Source organism: Euprymna scolopes, chromosome 23 (assembly GCF_053919585.1).
Source record: "Euprymna scolopes isolate OS-2025 chromosome 23, ASM5391958v1, whole genome shotgun sequence".
Classification (NCBI taxonomy): domain Eukaryota; kingdom Metazoa; phylum Mollusca; class Cephalopoda; order Sepiida; family Sepiolidae; genus Euprymna; species Euprymna scolopes.
This window is the reverse complement of record NC_136504.1, coordinates 38,537,103-38,561,219: the sequence shown is the minus strand read 5'-3', so window position 1 is coordinate 38,561,219 and position 24,117 is coordinate 38,537,103. Positions and strand designations below refer to the sequence as shown.

The following is a 24,117-nucleotide window of genomic DNA, read 5'->3' as shown; positions in this document are numbered from 1 at the left end:
TTTGAATTTTCAACAAAATTTTGCACTATATATATATATATATATATATATATATATATATATATATATATATATATATATATATATATATATATATATATATATATATATATAACATTACTTCGCACATACATATAATTAACGCTTAAGCGCGCATCGATCCAGTTAAAATATTAGTACATACTAGCAAGAGGTACCCGTCGTTGCCCGGTCGTAAAATACGCTTAAATATGATTTTAATTTATGCAGATTTCATATTTATCATTATAATAAATTATATTCAAAAGTAAAAAAAAAAAAAAAAATGATTTGAATGCCACCAGCTACAACGTAAACCGAAACCCAAATTGATAATGATGGTCGTTAAAAAATTATGGCTTTTATTAAAAAAGAAAGGCAGAGACAAAAGGAAGGAGATAAACACACACACACACACACGCACGCGCGCATGCACACACACACACACGTATATATATATATATATATATATATATATATATATATATATATATATATATATATATATATATCAAATTTTAGTCATTCAATAAATTTAAAAATTTATGAAGTGAAATGTTTAAATTTCAAATCCAAAGATTTTTTTTAATTCTATGTAAGACAAAGAATACATTTGAAATATTATAACTCCTTATCCTATAGGATTTAAATGTCTACCATCTCTTCAGAAGAGGTAGGATAGTACTTATAGAATATTACTACCAATAATATTTGGTAAAACTTATAATCACAGGTTTCCATACCAGTTGATTGTTAGATAATTTTATTCTGAAGAATATATATATATATATATATATATATATATATATATATATATATATATATATATATATATATATATATAATCGATAAAGATTTTGTCTCCTATATATAATAATTTGATTGCAGCACTTCCCCTCTGGACCAAATTACGGTAGGTTTGCAATAAAAGATGCCACATACAAATTTATTATGTCTAGACTTTTACCCACCATCTTATGTAACTTTTGAACGCCGTTACAGACACATTTATTCGTTATAATAAAATACTATATTATTTACTACGAGAGACATAATCACGATTGCAAAGATCTATAAACGAAGTGGTTAATATTTTCCCCTCTACCTGAAAGGGCCTCCCACTCTCCAAGTAAGGACAGGTTAAATATATAACCATTATAACTATATTGACCTGATACCCTTATAAACTGGATTAAACACTCAGACCCCACAACTACTATTATACTTCACTATTCGAAAATAATGATTTCTTCCCGATAACATTCCGCCTGCTATCATTGGCTACGAGCATAAAATTCTATTATTCCGGATTGTACATTAACGTACAAAAAACGAATACTGCAGCTCTTAATCAATATGGCCGATCAATCGCCACGCATTGTTTTCAATCATTTATACTTTGCTATCGTCGCTTTTCCTTTATTTTGCAGACTGATTTTTACATTTACAATTAGGATTAACATTATTTACACATTGATACATTTAAAAAAACATTGCAGGTTTCTTTATATCATATTATTTATTAGTTTGGTAGGACTTCAGGTTCTTCTTCATAAGCCTGTGGCACCTGTAATATTATTACATTGCCTACGGATATATTGTCGCAATATTTTTCTCGGTGATGGTCACAAAGTACGTATTCAATTCAGTAGAATGTTATAATTGAATACTGATCCCGACGATAAAGGTAATAATTTTTTTTTACAATTTTACTTTTTTCTTATTTGAAAGTTAAGTTCGTTATCAATGATATGAACGTGAAAAAGAAAAAAAATGTAAATTGTGAGATTTACTGAGGGGGCATTTACATAAACGTCTTCCGAATCTCTTAATAAAAAGAGTTGTAATAGCCCCCTACATCAAACTGGCACCGAGCCTAGATTGAAGTAATTAGGCAAAAAAAAAAAAATGTTTTTCACTTTCGAAATCATAAAAACTATTTCTTTTTATTTAAAACTTTTTCACGTCCTCAGCCTGAATTACGTTTGTATTTGACTACATTTATGCCAGTTTTTTTTTACTTCCTTTGTTTTTCAAATAATTTACGCCACTAAAGTACAAATTTGCTCTTTATTACATTGCCTACGGATATACTTATTTGTTATGTATTGGATTACTATAATTGTTTTTGTTTGGTTCTCATTTCAGGACTCCTTTTCCACACTGCTCAGACATCAACGTTTTTAGGTACTTTTTTTTTTACCTTAGCACCAACTTCACTATTTCCTTAAAACTGACGACTTCTATAGGTTTTAGACTATTCTGAATAAGACAATCTATTTTAACTTTGGCAGAGACACGTAGTTTTCGAGATATAATGGCATGCATTATGCACTGTAATTCACTGTTCTACACACATGCGATAAAAAGTGTACTTCTCCGCACGACACGCCCAATTTTGGGGGTTTATAGTCTTTGGGGGTGGATATGCTGACAATATATATCAAGGTTAAACTTGGGGCAAATACGTGGACAACACCCCCTTCACAAAATGGAATATGTATTCCGAAAGCCGTTCTTACCATGGCGAAGTTAATCGTGTCTATTCTATACGATGTTCTTAACATGAGGAGGTTAGGGGTATCTATTCTGAAACCTGTTCTTAACATTAGGATGTAGTAGATTGGCCACCAACAAAAACCGTAGTTTAATTTTTTTGCTGGGAGGGGGCATGTTCTAACCGAGCAACGCTAGTTAACGGGTCCTGCTAGTTATAATAATAAATAGGAAATCTGCATTAATATAAAATATCATATTTATAACGATTATCTCTTGTACATTCACTTGTCATATTTCATTCCATGATATGAAAAGAAACTGGAATCTTAGGGAGGCATCAATTATACCAGTTATTACAGGTGTCACAGGCTTATGAAGAAGAACCAAACTAATATTCCTGGTGAAACAATTGCAAAAAAGATCCAGACAATTGCACTTAAGGGAATAACGGGGATACTAAAAAGAGCTCTCGGTTGGTTTCAATAAAAATGCAAAGGGCAATGTTGGCAGCTAGTTTGACTTCCCCATATCCGACGTTACAATCTTCAAAGGAAGCAAATAAAAAAGTTAAAAATACGGTTGAAAATAATAAATATAATATTCTTACGTGATTGTTTCATTGACTTTCATGGCATTCACCCAAGCCCATCTTTTTTTGTTGTAGAAAAGACCGACCCACCATCCGTCAGTTTCCACCATTACACTTTCTTTTAAGAGCCAATCCTGTTCGAATGGAAAGGAAAAAAAGAAACAGTTTCCAAACAGTATCACACACACACACACACACACACACACACACACACACACACCACCACCACCACCACCACCACCACCACTAACGCTTTTAATTTATTTTATATAAGCGTTAATATGTTGCTACACAGTACTGGGCATGTTTCGGTCAGCCAGTTGCATGCAGCTAAAGACCTTTTCATGGGATATTGTTTATACAAAAGTTTAGAGTACGGACCAATACTTTCTATAAGCAATATCGCCTAAAGACATATCTAGTCACTTATAATTTGCTGACCGAAACATGCCCATGAATGTGTAGCGACATAGAAATGCTTATGTAAAACAAATACAATGTGTCACTTGCCCTACTTCGGTATTGAGCACTTTGTATTAACCTCGTTAAAACTTTATTGATTGCTTTACCCCTGGAAAATATTAACCTGGAATTGTATATATATATATATATATATATATATATATATATATATATATATATATATATATATATATATATATATATATATACTAGCATGGGTGCCCGGGTATTTGGAGATGTATGTTGAGCAAAAAAAAAAAAAAGTGGTCAATTTTTTTTAACTTTGACTCCTATTATGACCCCTTAAAATTTGTTGTTTTGGGCTCAAATCAAGTTATTAAGTTAGATCCATGTCCAAGGAATCTTTATCTAAAATTTCAAGTGTTTAGATCCAAAATTGTCGGAGGAGTTTGGTAGTGTTCTCAAAGGTCAAATCGTTGAATTATGACCCCTTAATCGCCAAATTTCTGGCCGAAAACCGATTACATCGATTTTCCCAAATCTCAGTACTCTGCATATCAAATTTCGAGTCTGTAGACTAAACATTGACAGAGTTATTATGAAGGACAATGTACACGCACAGACACAGATATACACACAGACAGAACGATACTTTCACTTTTATATATATATATATATATATATATATATATATATATATATATATATATATATATGCATGTGCGTAGATTACTGTTTTAAAAATAAATAAATAAATAAATAAATAAAATATTTTTGTTTACATCCAAAATAAAAAAATGTGCAATTTCTAAAAAAAAAAAAAAAAAAAAATTAAAAAATCCGATCTTCAAGACGCTAACCTCAATATCATTTTAAAAGTCAACAACAAAATCTACGTAAATATATAAACGATAAAAACTAAACAGTAAATCGTCTATGGCATCATAGCGTACTTGATTAAGACGCTGGACTGAAATACATAAGGTCAGGGTTCGAGTCCTAATAACAGTCAATCTACGCTGAAGAGGAGTAGGGCCCCGAAACATGTATGTACGTAGATTACTGTTTATATATATATATATATATATATATATATATATATATATATATATATATATATATATATATATATTGAATTCGTGTAATCCAGTAAATTTTCATATACCAATAAGTTTTAAGCCAAAAAGAGTTGACTTAAAGAATAAGCTACAAAATTATCATATTTCATAATTGAGCATTTATATATTGTGAAAGCAAAATCAAGACTTCAAAAAAGGTGTTGATGGCAACAAAAAGTGTATTTCATTTTACATTACAATTGTTTCCATGCCCAGTTGACAATTTCAAACATTATATCGTTTGAAAATTTTCAAAAACCAGTATTTCTTCAGACTTTATGAATAAAAACACTTTGACAATAGAGCATTTTTGAAGAGAAAAAAAAAGGAAAAGGAAAAATTCCCTTAACGTCAAAAGCATGTGAGAAAAATTTACCTTTGCGGTGACTACGGAAAAGCCCATTTAAATATTAATATATCACCTAATTTTCGTATCCTTATTTAAGAACAGAGTCATGAGAAGTTTCCACAGAAAACCCTAAGCCATTAAAAAAATTTTTTAATATAGATCCCATTTGTTGAGTTCCTAAATTAGATTTTGCTGTTCCTTTATTTCCCATAATTAATTTTTTATAAAAAATAATTTTTTAAATTTTTATTTCTATATTTATAGTATGGCCGTAACACCTTTGCAATAACGTTACGGTTAATTTTAGTTTCGTATTAGTGGCAAGTAATGTTTACAGATTATCGTTATTTTAGTACTTAGATTTAAGACCATTTTAGGTTTAAAGTTGAATTGAATATGAGAATAAATAAAAAGGCTGTATTATATATATATATCCTCGTACAACATTTCGAGTATTGTATTCATATCTATTTATTATTTAATGTTTTAAAATTCATTGTCATTCTACTTAAATATGTTTTCATATCGTTACTAAAGACAATTATGAAGGGAGATAATCCAATTATGTTGTTAATTGCTACTACTTAATTCTGTTGGAAAAGAGATCGATTTTAGTTCCTATAACATCTAAAGGGAGATAATTCAAGCCGTTTGATGTTTTCGGTCTATTGATTACTAGAAGGCGTCTATGATTTAATAATTAATTTAATCAAACAGATCCAGAACGTGCTACGATGGCTTATTAAACAAATTAAAGATAAAGTATGTTTTTAATCTTAAAAAAATGTTTTTTACCCATGGGTTTAACCCACATCTTTTATTAATCACTTATGCTGCTCATGTCTTCAAAGCCAGAGTTATAATTCGTGTGTTGTATTCTTGGGTATCTAAATAAAATAGTATATATCCTCTAATTATTATTTTGACAGCAAAACCTCCCAATAGCTACAAATGTGTTTCACTCCGATGAGAAGATGTCTACTCCTTCATTTATGAGTAAAAACATTTAGAACAAGGAGTAAAGTAAGTAAATAAATAAATCAGCATGGATTCTACCAACTTGTCAGATGATAAAATCAATTAAATTAATTTTCAGTCCCCAAATTGCTAATTCAATTTTTAAAAATAACTAGTAGTTTATTGTTAAGTTGTTTTATTGATTTGAAGAGGGTATAACTTATTTTACCATCAATACTGCTACAACTGAATACAAAAATGCTCACCGTTATGGAAAAAATTCCATTCTTAGATGAGCTTTATACTTTATTTATATTTCTTACCCGGTTTAGAATAATAGAAACTATATTCGCATATTAGATTTGGACCCTTCATTTAAGTTATAACGTTCCTAGCTATTTAATCCTACATTAAAATTTAATCCTAGCATCCGATGATCCTTATTGTTGTAAAAAGTTATACCTCAGTTACATTTGAGGCGTGATAGCAGAAATCTATTCCTGTGAAGACATCCCTGTATGGCATCTAGTCTTTTATTCAAAATTTCCTCTTTGGAATTCACTATGTAGAAGGCTTCCAATAAACATAGATTGCACCTTTTTGATTTCCTGGAGCTGTACGTCCTCCCCTATCCACTGCTGACCATTTTAATTCAGAATCTTCATTATTTCTGTTAAGTTTCTTAATCCAATCACCTAATGCAGTTGTATTCCTCTTTTTTTTATTTTTAATGCTGTTTTTTGTACCCTCCCATCTGCTATCGTTTACGCCATCCCTATTAGTTTCTATCTCAGGTTCCTTTTTAAAGGATACTACGTGATTTCTATATCTGTCCTTAAACACTGTTCCCGTGGCTCCTAGATATATCTTTTTAGTGTTGTCGGTTTTTATCTCGCATTTATACACTATTTCCGGTGTTAGATATTTCTCATCCAACGGACAATTCCCAGGTATTCTGCAATTACATTTTCTGTTTAGGATACTTTCGTTGCTGCTAGTTCGTTATTGTTCCATATTTTGCTGATTTTTCTATTGTTGGAGCTGATTATAGTGTTAGTTACGTTTTTGGATGTTGAGAAATATAATTTTACAGAGTTTCTATTTATTATTTTGCTTAATTTATTATCCGGGGGGAAGTTTTGGTCTATTATTCTATAGAATTTCCTAGGTATATTATTTTTGATGTGCTCGCTGAATGGTAGATTGAACCAAACCTATCTCTTGCATCTATTTCTCTTATTAATGGTAGCACCGTCATTCTTACCTGTTCTGTTGTTATTATTTCCCCCACTGTTCCTATTCTTTTGATCATTTTCAACGTTTCCCTTATTAATCTTTGTTTTGTTTTTTTCTAGCTCTCATTGCCATGTTATATGAGATTACGCAGCTAGGTTTGTAGTTACTATTATTGGTCCTATTATATTCAATTTTTCCGTTAAATCCCGATCTTCTAAGGGCATCATTGTAGTATTCCTTGTTTTTTTTTTCAAAAAGACTCTCATTCTTAGAAAGTTCTGAAACTCTTTTAGAAATGTTGGGAATCAGCGCTTTCTTCATGCATTTCGGATGGTTCGATCGGTAATCTATGTAGAATGTTTTCTAGTTAGGTTTCTGGTAAGGTTCGTATGTGTTATCGTTTAAGTTGAAGATAACGCCTAGAAAGTTAACTATCTTGTAATTGCTGTCCATTGTTATCTCTAATCCAAATTCCTTAAAAAAAAACTTTTGATGTTTTTTCTTGATTTTTCAGTAATACGATCGCTAGAATTAACTACGAAAAGTGCGTCATCCCTGTAAAGTCCCCCATTTAAACCTGGAATGTTCTTGTCTATCTCCTTTAGTAAGTAAAGACCAACCAAGTCAGTGACCGACGAGGAGTCTTGGGTACCAATTGTGATGTCAAAATGACCCTCTCTATCTTTTCTAGTCCACAATTCACCGTTATATCTGATTAAGGTTTTCCTGGCTATTTTTATAATTTCAATTTCCAACTTTGTTAAGTCAGTTTGATCTCCTGCTAGTTTAAGTGCTTTCTTAAACAGTGCAGGGGAAATAGAGGGGTAGTACGCATCTAAGTCGAACATGATGAATTTGCTTTTTTGGTTTTTAGGTATCTTATCAAACCACTTGATTACTTCACCTGAAGAAATCCAGAGGTTGTGCTTAATTTTGGATTTTAAGGTTGGTATGATTCTCTCTAGTATCTTTTTACTAATATTACCTATGTTGGATGCGCATGGGGCTATAAGTCTAAAACCGGGTTTATTATTGAAGTACGGTTTATGGTCCTTCAATAAAAATCGAGGGTTAAGTGGGGTGTAAACTTCTATTTTGTCTTGAATGTTAATTTTCTCACATATTTTTAATGCTAACAGGTTGATTCTAAATAGATCCTCTTCAGTTGCTTTCTTGTTTTTATTATTAAGTTCAGTTAGAATGAGATTATTATAAGTTTGAAAATTCATACTGTAAATATTCATAGTTTTATCTGCTGGGATCATAAGATTAGGATTGTCCATTGTTTTTTTTTTTTAAGTCTTATTAATGTTTCTTAACTTAGGGTTTAAATATTCATGATTTTTTTTTTACTTTTAAACCCATTACCATATTTATCACATCCAGCTCAAAACGTTCCAAGGATTGTAACTGTGGTGGGCATTTTCTAGTTTTTATCTGGTAGAGTTTGCAGTAGTTCACGCTGTCTTCCTCCGAAGGATTTCCATCCATGCCTTTATCTAAAGCGGTGATGATGTTATTATCCTCAGTATTTTTACTAGTGTGGTGATATACCTTCCATCTGATTCTTTTAGTGAAATCTTTTACCGCCTTGATCATGCTCATTGTGTATTGCTTGTGTCCTGGAATTGCTATGTTCTTTGGTGAGAAAGTGATTTCCTCTTTTGAGAACATGTTGTATGTATTGGTGTATTTTTTCAGCTCATAATAAGCAGCAGTATAGACTTGTATGTAATATACTGAGTTCGTGTAATCCAGTAAATTTTCATATACCAATAAGTTTTAAGCCATATATATATATATATATATATATATATATATATATATATATATATATATATATATATATATATATATATATCAGTGATGGGATGATTCCAATATTTTTCCGGGTTCCGATACAGTTACCGATTCTGAACTAAATTCCCGATTCCGATATTTTATAAATCTCTAGAGTTTTTTCCCCCTTATTACCATAAAAATACTTGTTATGTGTTCAGACTTTTTTTTTCTGAACGTAAAAACACACGTGTGAAGGATGATCTATCGATTTTAGTTTTAAGAGTAGTTTTAAATCAATAAATACTTATTTTATCAATATTACTAGCAAATAAGAAAGACAATTAAAAGAATCGTTTTTAGAATCGGAAAATAAGCACGAATTTTTTTCGATTCCGATACCCCCAAATGGCGCAATGGTTTACGTCGCATTTTTTTTCACACTTTAATTTCCAACTTCACCTCAAGAATTCGGGTTCGATCCTCATACTCACCCACCAAAACTTTTTTATTTTACCCCCCCCCCGAAGTTTTGATTTACCTTCAAACACCCGGGCAACACTGGGTACCCCCCACTAGTCTATATATATAAAAGTGAAAATGTGTGTATGTATGTGTGTTTGTATGTTTGTATGTGTGTTTGTGTGTCCGCTAAAAACTTTCGACAGACACGACGAAAATTCACAAACTCGGTATCATATCGAAGCTCCGTCCTTCGCTCGAAAAATATCGAATAATTGGCCAAAAACGTTCATTTTGTCACCCCGAAATCGACAATTTTCGACAGGGGGGGTCAACAAAAACGATCCTCTCGTGATGACGACCGGTTCTACGCATGCGTCAGATGACGTTATGACCTGATTTACTTTAAATAATTGAAAAACTGACTAAATTTCATGTACGTCGCGTTAGCTCAGTTGGTTAGGGCGTTATTTCGTTTTCTAAACGTTTTGGATTCGAATCGTGATGTGAGATGTCTTTTCTTTTTTTTTTTTTTGATTTTTTAAATTGAAATATTGAACCAGTGTTATCTAAGCCATTTTTCACGTAACGTTCGTTTTTCTGGGTTTTTTTTTACTTCGCTTATCTACACCCGACCACACACCCAAAAACATCCGGGCACCCACCGATTTTTTAAATTTTAATATCGTAACAGGCTTATTTAAGCCATTTCTTTTTTGTTTTTTCGATTTTTACATTTAACATCGTTCGTTTGCCTTACGTTAGTTTTTTTGTGTTTTTTTTTCGATATTTTGATTACCCCCCCGCTTAAGTTTTAACGTTGTTTTCTTTTTTACTTTGCTTATAACAATGCTTACGTCGTTGTCGTAATGCTCGACGACTTCCGTGCGCGCACCTGCCAATTTGGTTCTTACTTAAATAAATTCAAACATCTTTCAGTAACTCATTCTGTCTGACCGATTTTATTTTCAAACTTCGCCTCAGGGCTTCGGGTTCGATCCTACCCCCCCGGTTTCATTTTTATTTAACACCACACACACCTACAAACACCCGGGCAACGCCGGGTACCTCCACTAGTACTTTTATAAATCAGAGTCCATTTTCTGTAGGCTGTTTTTGAACCCAGTCAACGACGGGTACTTTTGCTAGTATATATATATATATATATATATATATATATATATATATATATATATATATATATATATATATATATATATATATATATCCATTTCCGCCTTACGGTATTTTAGTGTTTTTCCTTTTTGTAAGGACATTCCGTTGTCCCTTTTCTTTTGAAAAGGAGATACTATCTCGAAATGTTAAGACCCCCACCATCCCGGTTACATCAAACAGTATGTTCATATTTATTGTGTTGTATTGTAATTACTTTGAAAAATAAATGGATATACGAAGTTAAACAAGCCTGAAGCTATATGGTCCCCGACTGATGCTTTTATCATGTTTTGGTGTTTAGCCGGAAAAAATAGCTGCTAAGGAGGTAACTAGTAGAAAATGATAGTCTGGTGTGTTAGAAAGGACCAGCCGTAACATATCTGCTTCATATCACCGTTTTACTCTAACTCTCGACAGAAAACCAGTTACACAGGCGGTTAATGAACAAATCCAACAAACTGTATTCATACGCCAAGCCATTCGATTGGTCGATGAGCCAATTACTCAATGATAAACAAGTTTATTTACACCAAGCGAAAATAATATAACATAATACATATATACATAACTACAGACCTGTTTTTCAGGAGAGTTGATGACAAGAAGGTCACCAGATTGTAGTTGGCATTCATCCCGCGCCTCTTTCCACGTGAACAAGTCTTCATTATTCACGAGTATGCAGGTGTCTCCAACCCTTTGCCACGAATCCGGACAACTGTTCTCTCGACGGTAAAAGCCGGACTGCTCGCCTTCTACATCCACTGCCGATCCTGCCAATCAAAATATAATAATAATTGTAACACTAAACACAAATAAAATATGAACAGTGTTATGTGGATATCGGTGGGATGGATTGAAAACGTAGGCCTATGTTAAAATACTTACATGGTGTGGCCGCTGGAATACACGGCTAATATAAAACCTGAAAAGATGTATCCACGAAGCAGACATGACAAAGATACAACCACGCCGATACAAAAAGACACAGAAAAGGGAACCGCTCCCAACAATTACAGGCTCGTAAACTGCTTACCAATAATGTGGAAAATCTTACCAACACAATTTCCACTACTAATCGAGGAACAGAAATGATTGCAAAAGAAAACAAAAATTCTTAAGGAGGTAAAAAGTAGAAAAAAGAAACTTTTATTTTTGTTACAATCCACACTGTCCCTTTTGGGCGAGCTGAATTTGATCTACATTAAACATCGACATTGTGTCTAACCCTGTCCTCGTGAGGAGGCAAATAAATGGGAACAGTGTTGTTTCTACTTTTTCATATATGAATCGAGTGGACATTTTATCTGTTTCGAACATGAAGCCAGATGGATCGTCGACCATAACTTAAACTTTAATTAAAATTATTATGGATACCCAATTACGACCTATCATTTATACAATCCATTATACACATGTAAGTTCCACTAATCAATCAACCACACACACACACACACACACACACACACACACACACACACACACACACACACACACACACACACACACACACACACACGCACGCACACACACATTATATATATATATATATATATATATCTCTCTCTGGGTTTTTCTTGGTCGCATTACTGCTCTTATAATAAATTAGTATTTTACACAAGTTCGTTATGGGTAAGTTTATCGTTTCAAACAAGCGGGAATCATTTTGACTGGTTGAAAATTCTAAGTTAGCCCCTTTATGTGAAAAAATGTTTTCTTTATTTCGAGGACGGCGAAAAAAAAAAAAACCAAAACAAGACCAAAAAAAAACGAACGGAAAAAGAAATAGTGTAGCTTATCAGAGTGTCCAAAAAGTCACTGAAGTATTTTGAATTGAAATAGATTTTTTTTATAATATCTTTCTGTAATTTTAACACAATCTAAGACATTTGGAAATTAAAAAGAAATGCAAAATTCAAACAATCTTTATTTATGAAAAAATATTGTCTTTTAAATGTTGCCCATTTTCAGCTTCGCATATTTGTGCTCTTTCCAAAACATTATTCATGGCAGATTGCAGAATCTCTGGATTGCGATTTAACTCCCTTATTTCGTTTCTGATGTTTTCCTTCAATTTTTGCAGGGTTGTGGGTTTGTTAACATAGACTCTTTCTTTTAGATATCTCCACAAGAAAAAGTTAAATTACAATCCAGAAATACTGTAATCTGTCATGAATAGTGTTTTGGAAAGAGTACAAATGTGCAAAGTTGAAAATGGGCAACATTTAAAAGACATTTTTCATAAATAAAGATTGTTTGAATTTTACTTCTTTTTTTTTTTTTTTTTAAATTTCCGAATGTCTTAATCAGATTGTTTAAAAATTATAGAAACATATCATTAAGAAAAAAGAATGTATTTAAGTATAAAAAAAAAACCTTTAGTGACTTTTTGGATACCCAAAACAATCAAATAACATTTTATGTTCGTCACATCGCATCTCCACCTTCTTACACGGAAATTATGGGATTGAAATACTGTTTTTAGATTTGCTTATTGTAAGCAATACTTTCTGGACGTTTAATCGAAATAACGTACTCGAAAGATACCCCGTTTTATCGTTTAAATGATCTTAATTTTGAGATTAAATATCTCTGCCAATGCGGAAGTTAATTTCGCTTTTCAAAAAATAAAAAAAAATAAAAATAAATAATAAAAAATAAAAATAAAATAAATAAATAAATAAAATAAATAAATAAAAATAAGATAAATAAAAAAATAAATAAATATAAAATAGATAAATAAAAATAAATAAAAATAAAAATAAAATAAATAAATAATAATAAAAATAATAAATAAAAATAAAAATAATAAATAAATAAATAAAAATAAAATAAATAAAAATAAAATAAATAAAAATAAAATAAATAAATAAAAATAAATTAAAAATAAAATGAATAAAAATAAAATAAATAAATAAAATAAATAAATAAATAAATAAATAAATAAAATAAGTGGATGATCTATTTCTACTTACTCAGTCACACACAAGTTGTGACTTCTTGTCTTTTCTGTTGGAATTTTATTTTTTATCAATATAGTTACCTTCAGCAGTGCAAAGGAAGGTGGGAGGTCAGCAGTTTTGGTTAGCCTGTGGTTTTCATGTTACTCCTTTCCTTCTCTCGGCCCCGTTTCGTCAAGCAGTGGTGTGAACTGAAGGGTTTTTCTGTGGGCGGTTGTTTGTGTTTGCGTTCGTTACTCTCTTTCTCTCTCTCTGTCTCTCTCTCTCTTTCTCCTTTTTTGTCATTTAAGTCCTCGCAGACATTTCTCTCCCCTCCCCTTCCTATATGTCTCTCTGTCTCTCTGTCTCTTCCGCTCGCGGGATAGTTGCCATGTGTTGATCTTTGAAAAGTGGAAGAAGCTTGTTTGTGATACGCTGTTCTGGAAATAGTGCCAAAAATCTCCGTTTTTCGAATCAGTTCCAGAAAGGATTTCTTGAGAGCAAGACTCTTTTCCGGGATTCCGTCGTGTTCGAGACCATACGACGTAAATTCATCCAGTCACATTATAAAGAGCAGGGATCCCTTAATGGAGCGGTTTGAAATTGGTGTTCTGAAATACATCATTCATTGAAAAGGAAAAAGTGTGGACAGAGCCTGTCAACATTTTTATTTCTCCCTTTTCCTAGTTGTTGACAGAGAGACTCGTCAGCATTAATTTTATTTCTTCATTACTCTTTCGAGGAAAGGTTTACGGATGAAGAAGCCTGACAACCTTTTCAGAGGAAAGGATTTTTAATTCGGGCGAAAGAAGAAGAAGAAGAAGAAGAAGAAGAAGAAGAAGAAGAAGAAGAAGAAGAAGAAGAAGAAAACAAGAAGAAGCTTACAACCTTTTCTGACAAAAGGAATTATATTTAGGACAGAGAGAGAGAGAGAGAGAGAGAGAGAGAGAGAGGGAGAGAGAGAGAGAGAGGGGGGGGTTTGTTTGGAAAAAAAGGACAGAGAAGAAAAAAAACTAAAAATAATTTTGCGAACTCTGCTTTGCATGTTTTCTTTTCTTGAAAACCTCCTTTTTGTTTGAAGAAAGACCGAACTTGAAACAAACATTTAAAAGAACTACTTTTTGTTTTATTTTGTATACTCCTTTCTTTTCAGCCTTTCAAGCAGGAGTTGTTGTTTTCTTGTATTTTTAGGAGAAATGAGGATATTCCCCCGTTTTTTTCCAGAAAGTGTTATTTATCATTTTGAGCATAGAAGTCTACCGCTCGATTCGATAAAAGTTATTTAAGGTTGACTTTGTTAGAGACCCCTTTTTTTTTTTGTATATTCTGTCAATTTATCCCTTTTTTATTTAAATGTTTTTGATTTGATATTTTTCCTTAAGGGTTTTTTTTTACTCTGGCTTTGGAAAATAAAAGCAACCATAACATTTTATTTTCGTTTAATAAAATTTGGATCAATTTAACTACCTTTCGGGTCTATTTTTATTTGTTCTTTCCTATAGTTCCTCTACATTGCTTTGCATGTTTCTTTTTCTTTTCTTTTCTCTTTCAATTCGTTACCTTGGAAAACGGATTTTGATAACAACCCCAAAATTCCGTTATTTCAAAACGTCTGTCACTCTCCATACCATTTATCTACCTACTTCGTTCCCTCTCTCTTTGTTACTCTTTGAACGATTCCAGCTCTTCTTCTTCTTCTTCTTCTTCTTCTTCTTCTTCTTCTTCTTTCTTTCTTTCTTTTCTTCATATTTCTTCCTTTGTCACTCTTTGTAGTAGCCTATTTTTTCTCTTCTCTATCCTCCTCTCTTTATTTATTCATAACTATTATCTCCCTTTCTCAATCATTAGTTATCTGTGTCGCTGTAGCGACTCGCCACAAACATTAAAAGTGGCTGGTCAAGGAGCGTTCTAGTTGCGCATACATCTATTATAGACATCCACGCAAATTCTGGGGGCATAAAAACTAAAATTCTGTCTTTTCGCACCGACGTAGTTGAAAGCAGCCCACGTAACAGAGGCCTGGACTTTTTATCTAATCGGCATTCAAAGAAAGCGAATTTTGAAAATATTTTTCTAATAGCTATCGTTGGGGGCTGGTCTGCACCTATAAAAAAGGCACTGCGCGTGAAACCCAGTCGAGTCAGATTTCCCTTGAAGTGTTACAACCACACGACTCTCGCTCTATCTCCGGGTGTTAAACCTGTTAATATGATTTTGCGCGCCTGGAGAAATATAACTTTGCATTGTATCAGACATATTTATTGAACTAGTTAAAATAACAAACTATATTTTCCTTTACCTAAAAAAAAACCCAAATAATAAAGAAACATGTGTTCTGTAAAAATGGCATTCTGCCTTAATCAGAGAAAGATTTATCTCTCTTGCTCTTTATTGCACATTTTAATCTAAACCTTATCAGACTGTTTTAAATATATATATATATATATATATATATATATATATATATATATATATATATATATGTATATATATGTAAATATATATATGTATGTATATATATATTATGCATATATATATATTATGCTTATATATATATTATGCTTATATATATATATATATATATATATATATATATATATATATATATATATATATATATATATATATATATATATATATATGTTTTTAAAATAAATTAAGAAAAATATTGTTTGTTTACGTCCAAAATAAAAAATGGGCAGTTTCTAAAAAACATCCGATCTTCAAGGTGAAGACGGTAATCTTAATATCGTTTAAAAAAATCAACAACCAAAACTACGTAAAAATATATAAACGATAAAAACTAAACAGTAAATAGACTATGGCATCATAGTGTAATGGTAAGACGCTGGACTGAAATACATAAGGTCCAGGGTTCGAGTCCTAATAACAGTCAAGCTACGCTGACGAGGGGGTAGACCCCGAAACATGCATGTACGTAGATTACTGTTTTAAAAATAAAAATATTATTTGCTTATGTCCAAAATAAAAAATGGGCAATTTCTAAAAAACGTCCGATCTTCAAGGTGAAGACGCTAATCTTAATATCGTTTAAAAAAAATCAACAACAAAAATTACGTATATATATATATATATATATATATATATATATATATATATATATATATATATTGTCCCAGCGACTATATACACTATTTACAAACATTGCCTTTATGCCAGGACTCTTCCTTTTAAGAGTATATCCGCGTTGTCACAAACATTGGACTTTTAAACCTATTTATCATTTCTTTACTTGTGTGTTGCACCAGCACACACATTAAAATACGTCAACAATAAAAGCATGATTCATTTTTTCTGGTTATGTTAAATAAAAATCAATATTGTTAAGTTTTTTTTTTATACAACTTCGTTTTGATACTGATTTTGCCACCTTTTTTTAAATATTTTGTTTACGTCAGTAAGAAAAACGTAGTCTCATTAACATCGTTACACCGTCCGGCGACAACTGCTGTTTTAAATGTTGACCGTAGTAGCAACGTTGATCTGGTCTCACGTCGTAACATTGTCTTAGTTTTTCTTTCTTTCTTTTATTTTTTTGTCTTTCGTTTTACATTACATTGTTGTGATCTCTCCCTTTACTTTCTTAGCTTTCTTTTTTCTTTCTTTCACACACCATAGCTCGTTTACCTTTTCTTTCTTTCTTTCTTTGCATCTTTCTCACTTTCTTTCTTTCTCATACGCTCTGTCACTCTCCCGTGTCTCCTGGTTTTAATTTAATAACGAGTCACTAGTTATCAAGATTAAAAACCACTCGAAGAGTTAATGAGATTAATGGATAATCAGTTAGATGATGAAGAATATTCATAGAGGATTGAAAACCTGAAAAGAATGGATAACATTTGATTACTTACGAAAAGAGTTTATGATAAGTATTTACTGACATTAGATTTAGAGCTGAGCATGTTGTAGCGAACAGGGAATCAATATTGTGGTAACATGTTCCACAAATGGAAAATTCTTGGAAAGAAACTCTATTCGTGGATTCGTTTGATGCTAGGCACAAGAAATAAAAGTTCTTTGATGTTGTGGTAACAAGACAAGTTCTTGTTGTGAATGTGTCACAAGGAATCAAAGACTGGAGCTCAGTCGAGCACCTTCCATGAAAAAAAGAACACGATAGAGTAGGGTTAAAACTAGCAATGTCTCTTCTGTGAGAAAGAGACAACAAAGAACAAAATATTATCCTTCACTAAATTGTTAAGTCAATTTTTACTTTCCCAATGTCCTGAATGATACCTATCCAAAGTAGAGACTTGCAAAGAAAATAAATCTTTGACACAAACATTTTAGATGAAAAAAAAAGTTATTTATTTCGTTTGGTTTTACAAGTCGCCGACACGTATTTACAACTCGACACAATGTGTTTGCTGTTTCTTTTCATTTCCTGGCCAGATAGCAGTTCGTTGTTTTTAACTACAATCAGTTGTTATGTTGCAGTAATTCTCTCTAGAACACACGAGTCGGCCGGCTCGCTTTCGAATGGGCAGGAGGAGAAGGAGACTTGCGTGTTTGTCAAGCGACCTTCCAAATCGCCACATGTCTTTTCCTTTTTTTTTTTTTACCTCTTTTGCTTTTCTTTCGATCTTGATGCATACATATGCATTTCATTCTGTGATGTTACGCTCACGCCACGGTTTAACTGCTGACGTGACATTAACTTGGCATGTGAGTCAGCAGTATGTGCACCTATCCTGATTTGGTCATTTAAATGACGAAGCCAGCGACTACGTTACGCTCCTTCTTATGACGTATCTGATTCATCTTCTTCTTTGTTTTCTTTTTCTTCTTTTTTTGTTTTCTTTTTCTTCTTCTTAACCCTTGTTTTACACTATCTCTCTTTACCCTCACCCTTTTCTCGGCTCTTTTTTTTTATTTTTATCTCCGTCTACATCATTCAGTCTCCTTTACTCTTCTCCCTTTCTTTTCTTTCTTTCTTTGTTTCCTTTTTTGTTTGTTTGTTTCTATCTTTGTTTCATTTTTTTTGTTTCATTCTTTCTTTGTTTCATTCATTGTTTCATTATTTCTGTGTTTCATTCTTTGTTTGTTTGTTTGTTTCTTTCTTTCTTTCATTCGCTGTTTTCATTCTTCTTTGTTTCATTCTTTCTTTTTATCTTTATCACTGTCCGTGCCAACTTGTTGCTTTCTCTTCTTTCTCTTTTCTTTCTCCATTCCTTCGTTTCCCAATTCTTATTTCTTTTATTCTTTTTATTATATAAATATTATTATATTATAAATCTTATTATTTATACCCATTTTCTACTTCTCTTTCTTTCTTTCTTTCTTTCTTTTAATCATTTCAATAGCTCTACTTTTAATTCTTCCTATTTCTCACCTTTGATCAACACTTAACAACTAGAATAAAAAAACAAAAAAACAAAAACAAAAAAGCAATAACAACAAAGTAAAAAAAAAAAAAAAAAAGGTTTGCACTTTCAATAATGAGACACTATTATCTTCTCACGCCCGTCCCGTCCCATGAGCCACCCCTTATTCTCATAGGTGGAGCAAGCGACACGGCCCAAATAAACAGACCGCCCCTCATACTACCCAAAACACGTAACTCACTTCAGCATACAAACAGGCGACTCAAAAACAAAATAAAGTAAAGTAATATTTAAAAAAAATAAAAAATAAAATAAAACAAAAATAAGCATTATTGGACAATGGACCAACATATTTATCTAATATCTATAATCGTCTTTAAGCTAATATCATCTCTCTAAACACCAAGTGAGTGATGTCTTTACGTCTTTAAATTCATTTATGTGAATCCTTCTGTTTTTTTTTTTTTTTTTTTTTTTTTTTAATCTTATATCTTACCTATCGTTTAGAATTGACCTGGAGTTGTTTTCTTTAGAAGAGAACTCAGGTTTTATGAACGACAATTTCCCACGTCCAAACAAGTAAGAAAAAAAAATGGCGACGTCTTAATAAATAGACAGATGCACGCGAAGATGAATAGACAGATAGAAAATAAAACATATTTGCGATTGCTTTATTTATCTCCTCCTCCCACGGTGTTAACATGTGACACAAGGGTCAGGGAGTGGGATTGAAGAGCTCGCACCCCCGAAGAGCACTCTGGCCTACAAAAAAAAAAAAAAAAAACTGCCTTGATCAACCCCATTGATATTCCTCAATAGGGGCGCCAGAGGCGATTAGCAATAAACTAATTCTTTGATGAGAAGTCAAAGCTTTGGAGTGTGGGCCTCCTAGAACTGCACAGGATATAACCCATACACCTCAGCCAACAGAGAACATGTTACCTCAACCATGATTTACACACTGGTGGTTTGGGGGCCGAGAGTATTACATTATTTATCTCCCTCCCACGGCTAAAAGATGTGACACAAGGATCGGAAATGAATTTGAAAAGCTAGCGCCATAGACAAAGAGCACTCTGGTTTGTAAAAAAAAAAAATAAAGAAAAAAAGGGGTTGGCAACCCCATCGACATATTCCGGTTCGGGGGTTTCAGGCGATTAGTAATTGTTATGTAGGAGATCAACAGTCACTTTAAGAAGGGGTTGCTCAATAGCTAAAAATAACCTGTCAAAACATAGCTTCACATCTCTTTCCCACACAACTCTAGCTAGATAAATAATTAGATAGATAGATAGATAGATAGATAGATAGATAGATAGATAGATAGATAGATAATTCTCTACCTATATAAAAGCCAGGCACGGCCAATGATGGAGTACCGTTGCCACATCTGGGCAGGAGCTGCTAGAAGCAGCTTATCCTGCCTTGACAGAGTTCAAAATAGACTTCGGAGCTTAGTGGGGGATGGACTGTCCTTTTCCCTGTAACTTCTTTCCCACAGAAGAGACGTTGCGAGCCTGTTTCTGCTTTTTCGTTATTTTTCTGGCGAGTGATCGTCTGAGCTTCAATCTATGCCTCCCCCTCGCCAAACTTTCACGAAAAACACTCATATAGCCAAAACCACTATCAATAATCCCCCCCACTCTTTATCTGTGCCTAAACCTAAACGTAGATTTCATGAACAAATCTTCTTTCTTAGAACCACACGCCTGTGGAACTCTCTTCCGATTGCCTGCTTTCCAACTGACTACAATCTGATTATCTTCAAGTCTAACGTAAACAAGTTCTTGATGAACCGTCCTCTTAAGTAATCCAACTTACAAAATTTCCACTACTTATGATTACTACGCTATAATCCCATTGACTAATGTATACTCATTAACCGTTATCCTCGAGTGGCCCACTGGCCTTAATATATGGTGGCTCCTGTTAAAAAATAACACTTTTAACCCTGCTATTATCAAACATAATAAACTAAGAGCGAGAAGAAAAAACCCTGGGAGTGTGGGCTTCCTGCAACCGCACAAAACACAGGACCATGCACCTCAGCCAACAGAGAACAGGTTACCTTAAGAATGATCTACACTGATGATATGGGAGCGTTATTTATCTCTTTCCCACGGCGAGATGTGACACAATGGCCAGAAAGTGAGATTTGAAGAGCCAGCACCCCTAATGAGGAGCACTCTGGTCTGTATGTACCTGTCACCGCACGAAGATTTCATATTCCAAAAATTAAGTGCCAATATGTAAGGATCCGAATGCTAGAAACATCAGGGAAGCGAATGTGTACCATAATGTGCGGCGACGTCGCGTAGAGAGCAGTAAAACAGAGTGAAATAGAGAGAGGAGCAATAGGAGGTAGCAGGACTGGTGACGTCACGCGGAGATAGCAGCAGGGCAGGAAGACAGAGAGAGAGAGAGAGAGAGAGAGAGAGAGAGAGAGAGAGAGAGAGAGAGAGAGAGAGAGAGAGAGAGTGTGTGTGTGTGGAGCGGGAAAGACGTGATAGCATGAAAAGAGGAGAAGGAGAGCAGACGACAACGAATTCCCACTAGCCAGTGAAAGCCCTGTAAAAATTTATGTAAAATAGAAAACACGGACAGGAAATAAAAGTATCGCTAAAAAAAAGTGAGTTCAAAGTAGTTCTTTTATTTACTTTGTCGGGGCCGACAGACGAGATGAAGAACGAAATGAAAACGCCTACCCATAACATTAAAAATGTTGTTTTTATGTATCCACTCTCGATTAGCCCCAAACTCCAAACAACAGTTTCTCCCAACAATTTACGGACGAGGATATAATACCCTAGCTCGCTACAAGAAAATAATGAAACGAATGGGATTGAAGGAAACAAAAACTCAATTGATGGATAAGATAAACGTCGTTTATTTACTGTTGAAAGAATGTTTTAGATATGACATGTGTTCATGTCCGCGCGTGTGTAACCAATGTTCGTTGCGGTACTGGTGTTGTAGAAAGAAAAGGAAATGTGTGTTCATCTCAAGTTCGGGTCACTATCGTTTGTTCGCGCGTGGGAAGAGAAAGGAGTAACGTAGTGACAATGAGAATGATAGTCCAGCGTGTAGACGAAGAAAATGATAGAGAGTTGACATCAGTTAACAGTCAGCTACGCGAAGGTGTTCTCAGGGACCAGTAGTAGATAGAGAGAGAAAGAGTGAGAATGTGTACATACGGTCTGTTAGCTCATGCCCCATACATAGTTGCAGGGGACGTGACGCGCGCGAGCGTGCGCCTCCCGAAAGGGAGGCGGCTGGTTAGCCCAACCTCTCTGGTCGAGAGCTGGTCCTAAAAGAAAGAAGCCGGTTATTACTCTTTGGTTTATACTTGTTTCCGGTGTTCTTTGCGCATGTGTGGATTTCCTTTGAAAGAGGAAGTGACATCGTCCATGTGTGCATTCGTATGCGCGTGTGTGAGTACATGTGTGTACGTTAGCGTGTGTGTATATACACGTGAATGTGAGTGTATGTACGCGAACGTGAATATATGTACGTTGTGTGGACGTGGGCGCTTATGTTTGTGTGTGCGTATGTATATGACAAGTAATATAGCTTGAAATGTGAATGTGTGTTTTTGTGCGCACAAGTCCAATAAATATTCAATCCCATATATTTGTGCGTAATATAAAAACCCAAGCACAACGTTTCTCTTTTCTTTTCATGTATCACCGATTATCAAAACCCAAAGACCACTCGAGGTTTTTGGTGCTTGTCTATGACTGGGCCTATAAAAAAAATTTTTTTCAAAAAAATCTTTAAAAAGCTTTATGATGTATGTACCTGTCACCGCACGAAGATTTCATATTCCAAAAATTACGTAAATCGATCAGGTAGTTTTTTTTTTTTATTTAAAAAATTAAATATTATGATAAATTCTATCGGTGAAAATTTTGACGCCATGTTTAATTTCAATGATACGCTACTAGCGACATCTTTTGGTAATTACGAGGATGTAAGATCAACAAGGGTAGACAATCGACTTTTCATCCATTCCAGCAAACGAGTAGTTTCCAAGATATCAAGAAATGTTACTTTTAAAAAGGTGGGTATTACTTTTCTATAATATATTAACGTATAATGAGCACCCACTTTATGCCCACCTCTTTGTTTAAGAAAAAAAAACGAAGGGGTTTTGCCATCTTTTTTACGTGTCTCGCCCCCCCCCCCAAATGTAAACATTTGTTGGGGATGGGGGTCAACGTGTGGATGCTCGTTTCACGTAAAATTGTGTTGATTGTACATTGCCTGCCCCTCCGCACCCAAACAGGTGGCCATAAAGTCGAATATGACGTCTTCGTGCGATGACAGGTAAGCTTTTTTTTTTTTTTGCTGTTGATAATGATAAAATAATACGTATGTAATAATTTTAAACTACCAGTAAAACTGAAATCTTTAGACCACAATCCCCCCCCAAATTTATTTTTACGGTTGAGTATATATCTGCACATTTACCATGTATTTTACAGTAATCGGGTAAAAATAACAACTTTATAGTTAAATATTTAGAAATTTATTAAAAAGAAAATCGGAATCGGAATCGGCGCTTGTATCGAAATCGGGGAAAATACTGGAATCGTCTCATCACTGGTATCTACTTAATCGTTATGTCGAAATTCATAAAATATCCAAAAAATTAGAAGATGTAGAAGTAGAAAATTGATTAAAGTTAAATTTCGCGAATTTAGCTTCTTTTTTTTGGGGGGGGGGGCAGTTTGGCCTTAAAAATTGTATTTTTTTTAAATACCAATTCCTCAGTCTAAATTCTAAATCTTTTTTTCTCCAACATGTTATCGCCTTAGAAAGAAGAATTCTATACTGTGGAGGATTTAGCTGAAAGTACTCTTCCACAAATTGATCAACAATTATTTTAAATATAATATTTTAATAATATTCTTTAAAGTTTTCTGGCTCGCTTTAAAAAAATATGAAAAGGTTAGAATTAATTATTAATATTCTTAAGTGCAAGTGTTTTTATCTAAAAAAAACAAATAATTTCAGCGAAAATCATAAAAAGCCTATGGTTTCCATTACATAGAAAACGTCTTTACCTTATCATCGTTCAGAGAACGATACGAAATGAATAAAAGGAGACACAAATGTTTGGGAGTTAGCATCTTCAATATAACCCAGAATTAATATCGTTAATATAGCCATTTTTACTTCAGGTACTATTAATAAAGAACATTTTTCCATTTGGCTATTTTTGGCCTTT

The 24,117-nt window shown here is 33.2% G+C and overlaps 1 protein-coding gene across 2 annotated transcripts in view; it reads right to left on the bottom strand.

The window, feature by feature from the left end:
* LOC145245838 (C-type mannose receptor 2-like) overlaps positions 1-24,117 on the bottom strand; it is a 122,778-nt gene that overhangs the window by 51,475 nt on the left and 47,186 nt on the right. The window contains exons 3-4 of one of the 2 annotated variants that reach the window (XM_080107491.1): positions 11,183-11,376; positions 3,125-3,240 (exon numbers count right to left, since the gene is read on the bottom strand). In XM_080107491.1, coding sequence (XP_079963617.1) covers positions 3,125-3,240; positions 11,183-11,376 — 310 coding nt within the window. The remainder of the gene's footprint in view (positions 1-3,124; positions 3,241-11,182; positions 11,377-24,117) is intronic. The other variant, XM_080107492.1, reaches the window with a different exon arrangement.